The 18,701-nt window shown below is 35.0% G+C and overlaps 1 protein-coding gene across 5 annotated transcripts in view; it reads right to left on the bottom strand.

Moving 5' to 3' along the window:
* Nucleotides 1–18,701, bottom strand: part of EFR3A (EFR3 homolog A) — a 105,603-nt gene that overhangs the window by 39,636 nt on the left and 47,266 nt on the right. For 4 of the 5 annotated variants that reach the window (XR_003138124.3, XM_025450092.3, XM_025450093.3 and 1 more), the window contains 5 exons: nt 16,785–16,934; nt 16,081–16,218; nt 9,027–9,105; nt 5,147–5,282; nt 4,272–4,439 (listed from right to left, as the gene is read on the bottom strand). Coding sequence is in view for 4 of the 5 variants with exons in the window: in XM_025450092.3 (XP_025305877.1) it covers nt 4,272–4,439; nt 5,147–5,282; nt 9,027–9,105; nt 16,081–16,218; nt 16,785–16,934 (671 nt within the window). In the remaining variant the exon portion in view is untranslated. The remainder of the gene's footprint in view (nt 1–4,271; nt 4,440–5,146; nt 5,283–9,026; nt 9,106–16,080; nt 16,219–16,784; nt 16,935–18,701) is intronic. The other variant, XM_049092739.1, reaches the window with a different exon arrangement.

The raw sequence follows: 18,701 nt of genomic DNA, 5'->3' as shown, positions 1-18,701 counted from the left end.
TGTAAGATGTGTATAACAGACTAACACATAAAACAGTAAATGTCTAAAAAAGTATTTTGCATATGGTTTATGATGGTAAACCATCATCAATTTGAGTTGGACTTTTAGAAAACAGAAAAAAAAACCTCTGGTAGTGTTTCTTAAGAAACTCTTGTTCATATATTGTGAGCCTAAATTCTTGTTCTGGTAAGAAAGTCAGTAATGAGGCCAAATTTTGGTGAAGAAGTCAAAAATTAGGTCACAATACTTTGGCTTCCTACAATTGCTAAAATGCTGTAGAATATCATTACAATGAGCCAGGTTTACAATCTACCCAGTGGGTTAATTCAATATATATAATTCAACTAACACACACACACACACACACAAAATCCCACAAAATGTTATTTACTTGTCATTTTTCTCATGTACTCTTACATCTTGTGGATATTAAATGTATTTGCTGTAGTTTTTTACTTCTTAGTCTAGAAGACTTAAAACATTTAATTATCACTTACTCAAACTTCAAACTTTGTTGTTTCATTGAAAAATGAGAACAGGTACTGAATCATGCTGGTTTTGTTCATTTCTCAAAATGCAACATAATCATTACAAAAACCTCATTTTCAATGCTTATTTAAGAATAAATTAGTTTTTCAATTTAACTCTTCAGCTATTATTATAGGAATGAATAATCTATGCAAACTAAAATTGTTCTATTTATCATCTGATTAGATCTGGGGATAAAAGTCATTTCCTATTATCACACACTTCAGCAAGCAAAAATCTCATGATCTTAACATTGTGCAATCCACATAAAGTATATTATTCTAACACTTCAGGAGCATTATCTATGGTGTTAAGAAACTATTTTGTATTTGGATCCTCACAACAACCATATGAGTCTAGGAACTACTTCTTATTAACCTCAGTTACCACTTGTGGGAATAAGGATTAGAGAGGGTAAGAACTCAAACCAAAAAACTAGACAGCTGGCAGCCCTGAGGGTTCAGCGGTTTAGTGTTACCTTCAGCCCAGGAAGTGATCCTGGAGACCCAGGATCGAGTCCCATGTCAGGCTCCCTGCGTAGAGCCTGCTTCTCCCTCTGCCTATCTCTCTCTCTCTCTCTCTCTCTCTCTCTGTGTTTCTCATGAATAAATAAATAAAATCTTAAAAAAAAAAAACAACTACACAGCTAACAGTAAGGCCTGAGGTGTGGGCTATTCATTTCCAAAGCCTATGTTATCATTATTCTCTCTTTCCTCCCTGTAAGGTACTTTTAACTTTCCAAGAACCCAATTAGATATGTTGCTAATCACCATGCAAAACTAGACACGGATTTTCTGTTCCAAGCAACCCAGTCATTACCATGAGGGCATCAAGTTTCCAACATAATCAACTGTGAGGAGAGTCCTGAAAGGAATTAATTTTCTGAGCCCACTATTTGTGTTTGAACCACTGGGTGGAAGTGCTGAGGAGCCCCACCTAATCCCCAACTGGAAAGAACACTGCAGGGAGCTAGGTTCTTGATCACTGTAAAAAAAAAAAAAAAAAAAAAGAATTTGGCCGCCAGCCTCATATCTTCAAGTGGCAAAGGCACAGCAGCCCTGCTCCCTAGTCCAACAGCAATATCCACACAACCTGGTAACTATCTAAGTATTGAAAACTTCTAAAAGAAAATATTGAGGAAATCAGAAATCCGATTAAACAAAAATCTTACTCACTGTGCCACACTGCACTTCTTTTCTCTCATTTTAATTTCCACATGTTATTTTGAATGTGTTATGTCACAGAAATATTGCTTGAGTTTACTGCATATATATTTTATAATAAAATACTTGAAAAAATAAATATTCTGGAGTGAAAGACCAACAGTGAATTCACTGGAATTCACTAAAGCAATTTAATTCTGTGAAGACAGGAATAGCTGATTTATTATCTTAAAATATCACAGAAAATCCATAAATCCAAATAAATTTAAGAATCACCATAAAAGTTACATTTACCATTTACTATACACTGATCTAATTGGTTTAAGAATACCAAAAATATCTCTGCTATACTGAGATTCCATGGTAATACTGGACTTCATTATGTTTTGTATTTTCACTCCAAAATCTTAAGCACCTATTATGTTTTACTGTGCTGAATAAGACACACCTGGGCCTTTGCCCTCATGAGGATAATTTCTGCACACATAAGATCATAGCTAGGTAAAATAGAGGTATAGCACTAAGCAGATAAACTACCTGCATCACAAAATCCTAGTATGGGGCCTGCTACATACACATTCAATATGTAAGTGCTGAATGCTGGATGCATAATGCATATATGCATATCCATAAAACTTCAGAAAGAAGATAAAAAAGAAACTTTATATTACATATTCCAAAGGACTACTTAAATAAGTAGCCCCCATACAGAAAAATTATCCAGATAAAAGATATAAACTGGGCTCCAAAATAAAATATGACTTTATTTTTAGCAGAAACTATTAGCAACCATTAGAAATTAGGCACTAAACCCCAGGGATACAACTCAATTTTGAAATTATTACAGAAATCACGTAGTGACACTAAAACGTGATCTGGGTATTCTAAAGATATTAGGAGGGGAAGGTTAAAGGAGAATAGGAGTGTGCTTACTTAAATTTGAATTAAATTTATATTTTACTTTAATACAGTCAGATCACTCTATTTCCCCCCCCAAAAAAAATTTTTTTAAAGGAAGTTCTTTACACTTTTACTGTACTTTAGTCATGTTTTTAAGAAAAAAAAAAAATGAAATTAAAGCCAAAGGCATCGGTACCCATAACTTGGTTTCTAATATCAGTCCCCAGTAAAATAAACCACAGCACTTTGAGAAATGACGGATTCCATGGCTGCAGCAGGAAATATAAAATGAGCCTGAAACAGCTTAAACCAGTAAGGCTATGCTCAAAAGAAATGGGGAAAAGTTACAAAGACATGGAAGATGGGAGTTCCAACTGGCCAAATCTAAGACAATTTCAGCACCAAAATAAAACAATAAATACAGAATGAATTATGAAGCATGAAAATATAAATCCATAAGCTCATGCCAATAATAAAGATATAAATACCCGCATTCCTACATACATACACAGGGAAGAAAAAGGGATTCCTGCTCACCGCAGAACACTGAGTGCCACCTGACAGCTGTGGAGGGAGTGCGGAATTTGAAAACCATCCATTTGCAACATGACAGTAAAGACAGGTTCAGGTAAAAATTATGAATGGTTACTAAATTCATGGGGAGGTTTGGGTGAAGAGCAGAATATCCACATGGTCTAAAAGCACATCCTCAAAGATGGCTTATTGTTTATAAGGATAAAAACTGAAACCGTACAACAGAGAAACAGAACACTTGGATCAAAATTCACATCACCAATGAGAAGCAAAAGTACACTGTGTACCTCTCTGTACGCAATCATCCAAGAACCTTATCCCTTATGTAGCATTCAGCCAAGGAATGAGCAAACACCAAACCCAAAAGAGGAAAAATTTTTGGATGGGGGTGGTATGCTCTTAAAAACCCCCGTATCAGTACTTGACAGGATGAGCACTGGGTGTTATTCTATATGTTGGCAAATTGAACACCAATAAAAAATAAATTTATAAAAAAACAAAACTGTATCATAACTGAAAAGAACTTAAGACTAAAGGAACTTAAGTATTACAACTAAATGCAATTTATGATCCTAGACTGAATCCTGGACATAAGGAAAAAGATGCTCTAAAAAAAAAAGTATTAGGTCAAATGACAAAACTACAATATGGAAGTCTGATTCATGTACTATGTCAATGTTAAATTCATGGATGTTGGTAAGTATATTCTGGTTACATAAGAAAGAATCTTATTCTTTGGAAAAATACTCTATGGTAAGAGACCATGATGCATATGCACTTAGTGTCTTAGTGGTTTAGGGATAAATGAGGATGTATGTATGTATCTGTGTGTGTGTGTGTGTATAATGTATATATATGTACACACAAATATACATACATGCACACATGGAGAAATGGAGAGAGGGAAGGAGGAAAAGAAACAACATAAATGATAAAATAAATGGCATACAGGATTAACAGATGAATCTGGGTGAAGGATATACAGTGTTCTTTGTCCTATTATGTTTATTTTTGGAATGTAAGTTTTTTAAAAGTCTAAAGCTACAATTCACTTTTGATTAATGCACTGTTAGAGACAAATATCCTTCAGTGAGAGCTTTTTAATCACTGTTTTACATAAAGTTTTTAAAAGTGAAATGTACTCACCTATTGTTTGGATGATAGCATTCTGCACAATCTTCTCATCATTGTCTTTGGAACTTGAGTTTAAGCTGGCACTGCCTACAGATCCCCCCTGTAAATCATTTGCTTCAAATTCAACACTGAGACGCAGATGCTTCAGGAGGGTGTTAAAGACTTCCAGCACTGTGGGTCCTGGAAATGAACACTAATGTGAGCTTTTCCAGTATTATACACTCAAAACCAATTCCTCCACACTACCACACATTCTAGCCAAATAAGCGATGTATTATTTTGCTCTTACCAACCCGCTTTCCATGCCTGGTTTGCACTCTGGTTTTCTTATGATATGCAAGCAAATTCTGCCCTGAATTACAGCATTTGATAGAAATAATAACATTTGGATCTATATCCTCCCAAATGTCTAGTACATAACTGGTTTTCAAGTTCTTTATTAGAAAAAAGGAGGGGGACCCCTGGGTGGCTCAGTGGTTGAGCATCTGCCTTCAGCTCAGGTCATGATCCCCAGGGTCCTGGGATTGAGTCCCGCATCGGGCTCCCCGCAGGGAACCTGCTTCTCTCTCTGCCTATGTCTCTGCCCCTCTCTCTCTGTGTCTCTAATGAATAAATGAATAAAATTAAAAAAAAAAAAAAAGAAAAGAAAAAAGGAGGAAGGGGAGACTGATATAGAGGAAAGGCTTAAGTGTGCATTAAAGAAGTCTGAGAGTCATCAAGGGAGCCCAAAATTTCAAGAGAAATTATAGCACATTTAAAAACATTAAAGTATTTTTAAAGAGTTTTCTATACACTGCTGTATCTACTGAAAAAAAATCTACAATAGATTACTGCATTAATTTTTTTGTTTTAGGTTTTTTTGTTTTGTTTTGTTTGCTGACACTCACCTATGGAACCCTTAGCAGCAATGGCAACAGCCTCTAATAGAACCTGGATGATACCTGCTCGAACCCGTGGAGAATCTTTTTTACGAGCATCAAGGTGTCCTAGGATCTCCTGAATTACATGGTGAGAATACTGAGCCTAAAAGAAGCAAAACAGTACACAAAGATGTACGAATAGTTATATGCATACTGATAGAATTCCTAAGAAGGGAAAATCATATGTCCCTTAAATGTCCAACTGCCGGAGACGTATACTCATGTCACAGAAAAATATGTAGCCATTAAAAAACACACTTTTCAAGAATAAACTGGGATACTAGAAAACATTTATAATACCCTGTATGAAAAAAGTTGCAAAATACTATGATTAATGAAATTTAATCAGTTCTTTAAAACAATATATAGGACTAGAATTATATACACCTAAATATTGACAGTGCCCAGGATTCATACCAAGTTTTTATTCTCTTCACACTTCTCTGTAATTTCAAAGAACATTTATATACTCTTATAATTTGATAATAGGACAAATATTTAAAATAAACAGATTATGATATTTACAGCACTTCTCTCTTACCCAAACTAGATAAATATTATTTCTCATTATGGATACCTAACAATGCTAAACAGTCAAAACTCCCATCTCATCAAAAGCCAATATGAAAATGAAAATGAAAATGTTATCAGTGTATACCTGATTAAATTTAAATCAAGGAAATATTGGAAGATTTGCAATTTTACAAAGGCAATTTTATCATAAATAAATTTGATCAATCACAATGAACGATATTGAGGCCTAAATCTAAAATAAGATAGCTAGAAAATGTTTACTACAATGAATATTTTCTTACTTCTTTTTTTTTTAAGAGAGTAGCAAAGTTTTGGTGGTGGTTGTTTTTTTTTTTTTTTTTTTAAACTAGTAACTACACCCAGAAGTCACGAGTGGGTCTACTACTAGGCTGTAAAAAAACAAAAACAAACAAAATGGGCTATGGCCCTGAATCTCCATGTCTGTGTTTGCTTGCCCTCAGGCCCCACCGCTCTGTTTTGACACTGGTGACTTTTCTAGCCTTTGGAATGGGTTGTTTTATGTCAAAAGCAGTGTCCAACACATAATGGCTACTCTGCTCAAAAGCAAAAAGAATCTCCCTCCACCTCTATCAACATAACCAAATTTGCCATCAAGTATTTCTGGTATTTATCACAATACATCTACTTTTATAACAACCCAAGGTAAACATTTTCACATTTACTTTCTGTAACATAAAAAGAGATGAATCCCAGACAGACAGACACACACGTACACAAAACCTGAAACGGAACTTCTTGCCAAGAAAGCTGTATGCTTCTCATGCATGAGCCTCACGGTAGGGTCTGTCTTACAAATACAATGGCAATTTGACTTATTGTCTAAACCAGGACACTTCAGAGAGTGAGTATTAATAACTACATAAAGCAGGGCTATCCTAAGCAAAGCATAGCACCTGTCCACAAGAGCTCAAGAATTCCACCTTGGATGAAAAGTGTATGGAGTGATAGGAACAAAACTACAATGATGTTAATTATACTAAACACTGAAAGTTCCTCACGCAGTTTTACTGAGCTATTGTGTACCTATGGTAAAACTCACCCTCACACTGAAGTTTAGAGCAATATTGTTGGATGTGTAGCCTTTAAGAAGCAACATAATAGGGTGGTTATTTGAATATAAGCCCTGGAGTCAGATTTGCCCAAATTCAAATTTGGGCTGCATCATTTAATAGCTTAATAGCGTACAGCTTAAGAGAGAATTACTTAACTTCTCTAAACCTCAGTTTTCCTCATCTACAATATTTAGAAAATAAAAACAGTTATTTTGTAGAATCGTTGTGACACATGAATTCATTTGTGAAAGGAACCTAAAATTGTATCTACTACAGGAAACGTGTTCAATTTAGCCATTATTACTTACTCTTTAATTGGTGACTCCTGGAATAATATGTTACTGCAACATTAAACAAACAAAAATGACAACAGAAGAACACATTTGATTCAGAAGCAGATGCCAGGCACTGTTCTACCCACTGTATATGTAGTATCACATTTTATCCACACCAGCAGTTCCACTGTACACTTCCCAGTGCAAATGAGGCAGGTTTTTAATTTTAAGTTCAGTAATTTGTAAAAGATCACGCAGAAACTCTAAGGGAGGGCCTAGCTGTGAATCCTAACCCAACCTCAGGGCCCAGCTCTTAAACACAACACCTTATTACCTTCAACAAATCAATTTAGCACAAAGGATGAGCTTTAAATATTTTCCCTTTACCACAAATGCCCTATTATATTTGAAACTACCTGAAATTATGTCTATGTAACCCCTTAGGGATATAAATCCTGGTCAGGCTAGCTAGCTTACTGTGCTGAGAGAGGAAGAAATGTTACTTCAGAATGATTCCCATAAACAATTTTATGGTAAACAGCAATTAAAACAAATTTATTACAAGTTTTAATTGTATCAAGATAAGTCTTACTAAACAGAAATTCTCATTCTACTGGGTACTACTATTTAACCTGTGATCAATGGACTTATAAAACATGCTGTACTTAAAGCTATGTCCAGAGAAATGCTGTGGACCAGGAGTTTCTTAATCTTTAATCAGTAAGTATTTATTGATTCTTTGACTTTATCACTTTATTTTGTGCAAAAGACTTGTAAGGTGACAGATCTTTAATAAACTACTACAGTAATCATTTTACAATATATACATATATCCAATCATATGTTGTACATCTTAAAGCCACACAATGTTGTATGTCAATTATGACTCAATAAAACTAGAAATATAAATTTTTGATATTATCCTACTACATCCAAAGCAGCTTTATAGTAACTACCACTTATCAAAAACCCACATTATGGTATGCTAACTTTAACTTACTGGTTGGTTTAGACCAAACCTTGTGGAACAGAATGACCAGAATCTGAACCGTGATTTCGCATTCTACCTGTGTTCCCTTTAGTGCCATACCTGACCTCTCTAAACATCAGTTTCCTGATCTGCAAAAGGAGAATAATCACAGTATCTATTATAAAAAATGAGGATTCAAAACAAGAGAGCAAGTTATGTACACAGTACCTAGTACAACTGGCACTTGATAAAATGGTATTTCTATTTTAAAAATATAAATGATCCATTCAATGCATGCATTAAAGTTTTCTTTTCAGAAATGAGAAAACTAGAACTCAGAGGGACTGAATAATTTGCCCAAGTTCACACAACCAGTAAACCGCACATCTAGGATGTGAATCCTGGTATGACCTATAGTAAAAGCCATGCTGCTTTCTTACTATCTTATCTCCTTTGATTGAACGATGACTTTTCAGGGCATAAAAAATATAGAATGTGTTTAAAAAAAAAAAAAAAAAAAAAAGGACTTAAAATCTCCACTTGAATTAAGAGCCACCTGGGTCTGTTCAGGTTTCCAGGAGAACCAAGTTGTGGTCCTCTGTAGTAGATAAGAGTATCTCATCATGAGGTTCTATTAAGGCTAGAGGAGTTAACACACGCACTATCACACAGTAAAAACTCAATAAATACTAATTATTATCAGCTATATGCTACTGTAATAAATTTCAATTCCAATATCAGTTTATCAGTGAAATATAAACACAATAAATATATTCAAATAAATGAACAATAAACAGCATCACGAGATCTTTTACTTCTTTTTATTAAGTATCTTTTCATCTTGGCAAATAAGAAAATAAGTGGTAAATAAAATGAGACAAAAAACTAAATTAAGAACGTGTACATTTTACAGTGTTCTAGAACTCTGATATGTTTATTGACACAAAATCAAAATTACTTATATAAATATGATAAATACTTAAACCAATCCTTACCTGAATGGAATACATTATAATTTTAAAGCAGTGAACTGCAAATTCATTGGGATCCCATAGTTTGTGATGGTCTAAATGCCTGTAATTAACAAGAAAATTACTTTAAGTGTTCCTTTTTTTTATTACATTCTTCCTCTAGCACCCCAAACAATATGTAAAATTTATCCTAGAATGTAGCAGAGAAAAGCAAAGGAATAAAAACAATGTGTTAGGAGAGCTTAAGAGCTTGGTCAGGAGGGAGAAGACCCAAGACGCCTCTAGCCAGAGTTTCAGAAGGACAAAGATCTAATGAGAATAAGCTCCATTTGAGGAGCCAATGACTGAGATTTTTTCTTTCTTTTTTTTTTTTTGACTGAGATTTTTTCTAATTAAAAACAGCCAACCAACGATCAAACCCCTAATCCTCAGGTTCAGGAATCTCATCAAGATAAAGACAAGGTCCAAGAGGGACAACAACTCACCTCTAAAGGAAACAGAACTAGATTCCCAGGTAACTCACCAAGAGCAACAAGAGAAGCCAGAGAATAGGATAATACCCTCAGAGTACTGATCTGCTAATTCAGCTTAGTATTATTTGCTAAGCAAAACTTTCAATGTGGATAAAATGAAGACATGCGATAAAGCAATTTCTAGAGGATTTACTTTAGAAGGAGGGAAAAAAATGATTCCAGAATAAAAAACAGAAAGGCAAAAAGGAATGCTGAGCAACAGAACCAAACATACAAGTTAAAACACACACATACACTAATACAATATCTAATTTGTGAAACTGAAAAATATTCTAGCCAAAAGTAGCTATTAAGACAAAAGCATTTAACCTTTTATTCCTAAAGAAGAAAAAGAAAATATTAAACTTTACACCAAAAAACTGAATGTTAAACTTTAAATATTATATAAAAATGAATGTTATATTTCCTAAGAACCATTCGAAGCAGAAAAATTACAAGGGCAGCCTGGGTGGCTCAGCAGTTTAGCACCGCCTTCAGTCCAGGAGATGTGATCCTGAGCTGAGACTCGGAATCAAGTCCCACATCAAGTTCCCTGCATGGAGCCTGCTTCTCCCTCTGCCTCTGCCTCTCTCTTTCTACGTCTCTCATGAATAAATAAATAAAATCTTAAAAAAAAAAAAAAAAGCTTGTGATTTTAGAAATTGACAGCAAACTAGAGATAAGTGAGAATTTTCTGAAGCCAATAAAAGTTTTCTATTTAAAAAAAAAAAAAAAAACCTCAGCAAACGTCATGCTCCATGTTTTACCACTGGTATAGGAATCTTGAAAATTGGGGTCAAACCCCTGCATTTAGATGCCACTTATGAACTATCACTTTACATAAGTGGTTTCACCTCTAGAATTTCAGTGTTCCTATCTGTAAATTGGGGGTAATGACACATTCCTTACAGGGCTGTTGGGATGATTAAACAAGAAGTCATGTGAAAACATGTAGCACAGTGTATGGCACAGAACAGGTAACAAATGTCAGCTTAATCTCAACCAGGTGTAGTATCTTGGGCCCTTTCTAGACAAAATAAATCATATAAAATTAGCATTTAAAATCAAGAACTTAGCTTTGGTGGAATTAATTTTAAATTGTTTTGGTATTGTAATTTCATTTTCTCACGTTGATTCTATCCTTATTTCAGTTTAGTTTTCAAGGAAAGAATTGGTAAATTTGGTTGAATCATTCTTTTGGTTATAGCCTTTCAAGCCATTGGTCTATATGCTGGCAGGTGTTTATATATATTTAAATTTGTAACTAATTTGTCACAATGTTGCTTTAGGCTATCTAATACACAGAAGTAACACGCTGCTCCTATCTCTGGAGGAGAAAAGCAAAGCAATGTTACAGGTCCAGTGTACTGGTTACTTTTGTAAGAAGAGCCCCAACCTATTGGCATGAGCAGAAGTCAAACTGCAATGGAACCAAGCAGCAACTAGATCCTATTTTTTCTGCAAGTTTAGTAGTAAAGGGAAAGGGAGAGGGAGAGGAAAATAATTTCAAATTTATAAGATCAGTGATTCTCAAATCATGTTTCTCAGACCACATGCATCAAAATCACCTTGGCTAAAAAAACACAACAGGCAGATTTCAGGGCTCTCTACTAGGCCCCAGGCCTAAGAACGATGGGACCAAAGATCTTACACATCCCTGAGATTTTTAAGCATAATTAACTTCTGAAAACCACTGTCCTGGACTTATACATACACAATTTACTACTCTTACTATCTTTGCAAAACAGGTGGGGAGTTTTACTTTGAGGAGTCACTGATGCGTAACAAAGAAAAAGTAGAGTCACAAATGCAACTGGGTGAGATCTTTGAAAGTAAAAAATTTCCACTTAATCACTTCTTTTTTTTAAAGATTTTATTTATTTATTCATCACACACACACACACACACACACACACACAGGCAGAGATACAGGCAGAGGGAGAAGCGGGCTCCATGTAGGGAGCCCAACGTGGGACTCGATCCTCAGTCTCCAGGATCACACCCCGGGCTTCAGGCAGCGCTTAACCACTGCGCCACTGGGGCTGCCCTACTTAATCAATTCTAAAACTTCTAAAACAAGAACTGGGACAGAATATATTCAGTTCGAATGAAAAATATTTCAATTCCAACAGTATGGACACTAGTAAAAGATCTATAAGCATAGTCAGACTAAGGGGTCAGATGAAATATAAAATTTTCACCTTACTATTCCTTTCAGTAGAAGAACAATTTCACTCAGACTTGAAGAAAAAAGAAAATGCCTTATTTTTATATATGCAAAAATTATGGACACATCATATAATGGCATGCAAAATTTTCAATAATTCATAAAATAAAAAATGTGACTTCAAAGAAATGTCCAGTTTCTCACTTTAAGCTACTTCTAGACAACCAAAGGTCAAACATACCAGTTCACTCTGTTGACTCTGGTGCAAAGCTTTAAGAAACATGAAAAGCTTTTACCTTTTATCACAGCTATTGATATTCTATATCCAAATGTCTAATTTTGTCTCCAAATGTCAAATTTTAATTTTTAAATTTTCTTATAAAATCTTTACAAGTACAGAATCAATCAATGCAAAGAACTTCAAAGTTCAGAGCTATGGGCCATAGCCTTTCATTTGTAAAACATGAATGACAATACCCTCCACTTAACAGGATAACTGCACTGTGCAAATTAAATGAGATAAAGCTAACAAAATCACCAAGCACAGTGTTCACAATGTACAACATCAACTTTAATTTCAATCCTTATCTCTTTTTCCCTGCTACCCTAGCACCCAAAATTTCTGCCCTAGTATTCAATGAGCAATGTTACGTCTGCTCTAAAAAGTCAAGGCTAAGAAGCGCCTGGGTGGCTCAGTTAGCTAAGCATCTGCCTTCGGCTCAGGCTCAGGTCACGATCTCAGGGTCCTGGGATTGAGCCCTGCGTCAGTCTTCTTGCTCAGTGGGAAGTCTGCTTCTCCCTCCCTCAGCTTCTGTATGCCTACAACACTGTCGCGCTCTCTCTCAAATAAATAAAATCTTAAGAAAGAAAAAAAGACTAAATTTTCTAGGTTCAAAACATTCAAAAAGTAATTGTGATAACTGAGTGACCATACCCTACACCAAGATACATCTCTAAATATATGGCACTTTAACCCTAATCTATTAAACTTCTCAAAAATCTTGAGCTGAACGTAGTCCGGTTAAAAAAAATCACAACCATAATTTGCAAAACATGAAATAGGCAATCCTAAGGTTAATAATTTAAAAAGAAATACTGGGACACCTGGGTGGCTCAGAGGTTGAGTGTCTGCCTTTGGCTCGGGTAGTGATCCTGGGTCCTGGGATCCAGTCCCGTATCAGGCTCCCTGCAGGGAGCCTGCTTCTCCCTCTGCCTATGTCTCTGCCTCTCTGTCTCTCTCATGAATAGTCTATTTAAAAATGAAAGAAAGAAAGAAAGAAAGAAAGAAAGAAAGAAAGAAAGAAAGAAAGAAAGAAAGAAAGAAAGAAAGAAAGAAAGAAAGAAAGAAAGAAAGAAAGAAAAGGAAAGAAAGAAAGAAGAAAGAAAGAAAGAAAGAAAGAAAGAAAGAAAGAAAGAAAGAAAGAAAGAAAGAAAGAAAGAAAGAAGGAAGGAAGGAAGGAAGGAAGAAAGAGAAGAAAGAAAGAAAGAAAGAAAGAAAGAAAGAAAGAAAGAAAGAAAGAAGAGAAAAAGAAAAACCTTAAACTATATAAAGTTAAAAATCTCTGCATATAAAAATAGCCATAGTGGCACCTGAGTGGCTCAGCCGGTTGAATATTCAGATCTTGATCTCAGGGTTGTGAGTTCAAGCCCCATGTAGGCTCCACACTGGCCATGGAGCATACTTAAGAGAAAAAAAAAAAAAAAAGAAAAGGAAGTAGAAAGAAAAGGCAAAACTATTTTACATAGGAATTATTAAAATCATTTATCTTTATACTAATAATTTTTTTTTCAATGCTAAATTAACTTTTTAGGTATATAAAAAAAGTATGCAGTAAGAATAGTATTTCGGGATGCCTAGGTGGCTCAGTGGTTGAGTGCCTGCCTTCAGTGCAGGGCATGATCCTGGAGTCCCGGGATCGAGTCCCACATCGGGCTCCCTGCATGGAGCCTGCTTCTCCCTCTGCCTCTCTCTCTCTGTGTGTTTCTCATAGATAAATAAAATCTTAAAAAAAACAAAACAAAAAAAAACAGTATTTCAATGATATATTAAGTAATTTTTTTTAAGTAAGAGTAAAAATGACAACAGTGTAGCATACTTTGCAAAATTAGTACCTCATAGAAATCTTCCAGTAGTAAGAAAGATTCGTTTCCTAACGGGCAATTTATTTCTAGTTAATGAATGACTACAAAAAATAGTTCGTAAGTTAGGAAAACTGATCTGGGAAATTACTTCCAAAAAAATGCTTTAGTTTGACAGTCAAGCAGGTTTTTTATTTCAATTATTATTTGATCTAGTAAGGAAAATAATTTAACAGAAATTTTGAATATCACATTTTTAATAAACAGTGAATATAGCAGGATACATTTTTAAGTATTTAAGAATAGTACATAAAGAAATACTGTTTTTCCTAAAAAAAAAAAACAAACAAAAAACTGCAGGGTTAAAGTCAAAACCTCCTAAAATGAGTCATTTATCATTAAAAGAAGCTGTAAAATGCCCCTGAAGTTAAAAATGTATCATGACTCTTCTATAAAGTTCAAAACCACTTTGCTAAAGAGGCAGAAAACTGAACTTTATTTACCTCTTCAAACATGGTACCATTTACTTTTGATTCTTCCACCTTGTCCAGAGTTTTATTACAGTAACCTCGTAACATACTGGCCCTGGCTCAAATCCATCCTCATAGCTCATCTGATTAACTTTCTCAAAGGACAATTATGGTCATTTCACATCTTTGAGCTAAAAGCACGAATTCCATACAGATTTAAATATAAAACTATAAGATCCCTAAAGTGTGGCTTGAACTATCTGTCATTTTACACTAACCTTTCAACTCTGATACTCCAGTTAATGGTATCAACTAATCTGTTTCTCAAAATCCACGTCTCTGCCTCTCCTCATGCATCTCAACCAGCTAAAATCTGCTTATCCACCTAAGTATCAAAAAAGATCACCCCCAATAACCCCAATTCAACGTGAATTCTTTGTTTTGAACTGCTACAGCACATTTTGGCCCTTTCTTATAACCTACATATTGTATTAAAATTACTGTGGATGTCAATCATCCACCAGAAGTTTGCTGAGGACTAGGAAAGCTTTATTTGTGTATATAGTCTCCAAAATACCTGGTATCTTACTTAGGGCATTTAATATTTAATTAGCTCATTAACTAGCAAATATATAATTAAATATTTAATTAACAACTTAATTAACTAACACATGATCAAGATTTAAGGCCATCAAGTTCTACACAATAAAAAACATAGCCCACTTCAGGTTACCCACCTCAAGTACAGTTAATTTAATAGTCTTTTTCTTCCAGGATCACTCTCTAGATTTTAAAGGCCTTATATATTACCTCTCAATTAATAAAAGTATTACGATAAAAACTGGAATTCTAATATTAAATCAGCAGGTCTGGACACTAAACAATAAATCTTTAGTTACCTTTAGTTATATCTGACATAATTTTGATTATTTCCTTACTAGCATTTCCATAAGCCCAGTCATTAAACAGATTTCAATTTTTCTTTTTTGGGCAGTGGGGGAAATCACAGATTTTTTTGGATACCTAATGATTCTCGTAATTTTAATATAATTTTGTGGTTTATAGACTCTTATAACTAAAGCTCAACTTTAAACCCAAATATCTGCCTTATATAAAGAATTCTGGGATGTTAGACAACTTTATATATGCTATTAAGACTTTATTACAGTCAGGAAGGGAAAATGATGGGCAAATGATTAATAAAAATCAGCAAAAATGGCCAGAAATTACAAAATATTATGCAGTAGATGTATTATCTGATAATTGAGTTAGAACACCAAAAGAAGCTTGACAACAAGTCTTAAGAGATAATATCTCTGTGGAGAAACTCAAAGTTCACAAATATATTTTCCCTGAGGGGGAAACAGATATACCAATAAGACAGTCAATACTCCTGCTCTGACCAGTCACAGATATAAGGCAAAATTTAGAGAAGTGAACATGCACTAAGGTAGTCTGGCCAGTGGAGAAAGCCAGTCAAGAAACAGAAGCCAGGGACTAGAAGGAAATGACCATAGAAGTTACTAAACAAGATGTATCACACTAGGACACTGTTAATATTTTACTGTGCATATGCATTTTAAATGCTGGCAGTAGAAATTCACGATAAATGATACTCATACTATCAAGCACATGATTGTATTTCATTTTTAAGGGGAAAAAGCTGGTGTAGTGGTTGAACAGCGCTCAAACACATGATGTTGGGTTCACTCCTGTACTCTCCCTACAATGCTACTACACTTTCCAGTAGTAATGCACGCATGCTCACAAAAAGTGTCCTCTGTTAAGTAAAGGAACACAGAATCAGTATGGCCCAGCCACAAATAACCAGGAAAATGCCAACTCCTTACGCAAAAACTGGTCTAACAGCATTATTCATGTTCCCAAAAGTCGCTCGACCCAGCAGTTCTCTGAAACAGTTTTCAGCCAGCACAGCGGGATTCTCTTCTTTGTCAGTTGCAGAAGGGGAAGGAGGAGGACCTGTACGACTGGGGGGGAAAAGGGAAATGAAGAAAGCTGGATGCAAGAACTCTAGCACCAGTTCTAACAACTAAAAGAACAGACTTGACTCAAGAAATGTTAAAATGTTTTCCTTTTTTCCCAAAATACTTAAGAATAAGAAACACAGTCTAACCTTTTGTTTATAAAAATGACAAAGCAATCATTATTATCAGTATTCTTTTGGTTACTTCTAATTGCCTAAGAAAAAGCATCCAGGATCTCTAAAGAATAACAGATGTTCAGCTATAATTTGTTTCACACATTTGCTACTTTTAGTATTAATTCAAACAGCATTTGGATGCTCAATAACAAGCAGCAAGTATAAATTTATTCTAAAAGAAATAAAACCTTACATGTATGAGTAAGAATATGTTGTCTACTAAGCCTAGAAATGAATAATTTTTTCAGAAAGGGCACATATTTAAACTCATTCAAGTTTACGAGACCACTATTTATACAATACTAAAGACAAAACTTGCTTATCCTGACAAGCAAACACAAATACACATATACAAAAGTAACCACCCTCAACCCTAATATCTTTATCCAATACCTGTCAACCTCTTCTATCTTCTGCATGTTAAACAAGAGGGATGGAACTATTTTATCCATATGCTGGGGTTCCCAAATGGTAGCCCGGAGTTCATCATTAACTGTTTTGCGAACCACTCCTTGAATACCTCTGATTCCAGCAATTCGGATTCTATAAAAAAGAAAAAAATAAGTCCTAAGAAAGATTAAACAAGTCTGACTGTTTAGCTAAGAGAATGGATGCCAAATAAATATTGTTATTTCAAGTCAACAAAATGAAAATAACAGAATAAATCTAAGAAATTAAAATCTCAAAAATCTAAGACAGAGATATGGCAGTTCCAAAAGAGATTTACTTTATGTTTTTGTTTTTTAATTTTTAATGTAATCACTACCCACCCCATTCCCCCCAGCTGATGCAGGGCTCAACCTCAAGACCCCAAGATCAAGAACTCTATGCTATACTGACTAAGCCAGCCAGGCATCCCAAGATTTACTTTGAATACCATCTTTTAAAAATCAGCATTTTAAAGTTTAAAGGGGCCATAAAATATAATAATATCAAGTCTATTATTATTTTTCAATAAAAAAGAATTTAATCAAAAGCATTAAATTTTCCTAAGGGGATGATAATAATTCAAACCAGTATGAACTAGATTCTCTCCATGTCTTGCCCAGGAGTCTCAGAAGTGAGTGGAAACAGGATTTCACTCTTCCTCAACACCCTTCAGTGCTTCCTCTTTTTCACTGTTTCTCTCCAAAGGCCTCTCACTTCCCACAGTCCACACGGATGGAAGACTAAACAGGTTCCCATAAAGGTATTGTGACAAATGAGAACTATCAAAATGGGAGTACAGATAACCTCAGCCATTTTTAAACATACACACACGTATGTGTGTATGTATATATATATATATATATATATATATATATACATACACACACACACACACACATACACACACACGTATACATATATCACATATATGTATGGCTGAAAATCTATCCACACAGGGAGAGAACCTCTCCTGCCCTTGATTATCATTTACCGCCTTTTTTGCTACTACTGGAAATATTCACCAACAGAGGTTTATTCAGCTTACCCCGCATAGTCTTCTAATAGTTACAGGTTTTGAAGAATGAAAGATATGGGGAAGGGGGTGACCGTGCTTTACAAACCCATGAGGACATAACATAGGCATTCAGGAATGGCAACGGAGAACAGGATAACAGGATAATGAACAGGTAAGAAAGTGAACAGGAGACATAAAGACAGATTTTGCCTATCTGGAAGCTGTGTCTATACATGTCACTTGAGAGACTCTCGTACAGTTATCACAAGCAGGCAAGCCTAATATTACTGTTGTGGTGTCTGCTTGGTTAGCCTGCTGTTACTCCTTCGGTGATGAAAGGACCAAGCATGAGATGGCACGGAGCACACAAACAAACAAGGAGGGGGCGCTGATACCTCGTGGTGACACAGAAGCCTAAATGGGAGGGCAACAGATGGTGATGGAACGATCTATAGCTACTACAGATACACAGCTGGCACCCAATTCAGATCAGGATCTGGCCTAACCAATATATTCTAGTCATGACTTTAAAGGAATTTTATAGTTTCCTCATCAGTAAAATAGAATTTGTCTTGCCTAAAGCACAGGAATGTTCTAAGGACTTAAAGGAGTTAATGAGTTAATTTATGTACAGTGGTCAGCCAATGAAGTATTAAATAAAATAAACTGGCACACAGTAATTAGTAAGTGTTGGGTGTTCCCGCTATCATTATGATGCTAATGATAAGTGCTACCATAACTAAAGGCTGCTTAGGAAAATAGAACTTAAAATTATCACATACAACTTTATAGGTGGAAACCATTTCTGCAGGGTAAATATGTTAAGAAGATCTTAAGTTTTCAGCCCTGTTTACTAGCCCCCTGAA

The sequence above is a fragment of the Canis lupus genome, chromosome 13 (assembly GCF_003254725.2).
Source record: "Canis lupus dingo isolate Sandy chromosome 13, ASM325472v2, whole genome shotgun sequence".
NCBI classification, from domain to species: Eukaryota; Metazoa; Chordata; class Mammalia; order Carnivora; family Canidae; genus Canis; species Canis lupus.
The sequence above is the reverse complement of the archived record's forward strand: the minus strand, read 5'-3'. Positions and strand labels throughout refer to the sequence as shown.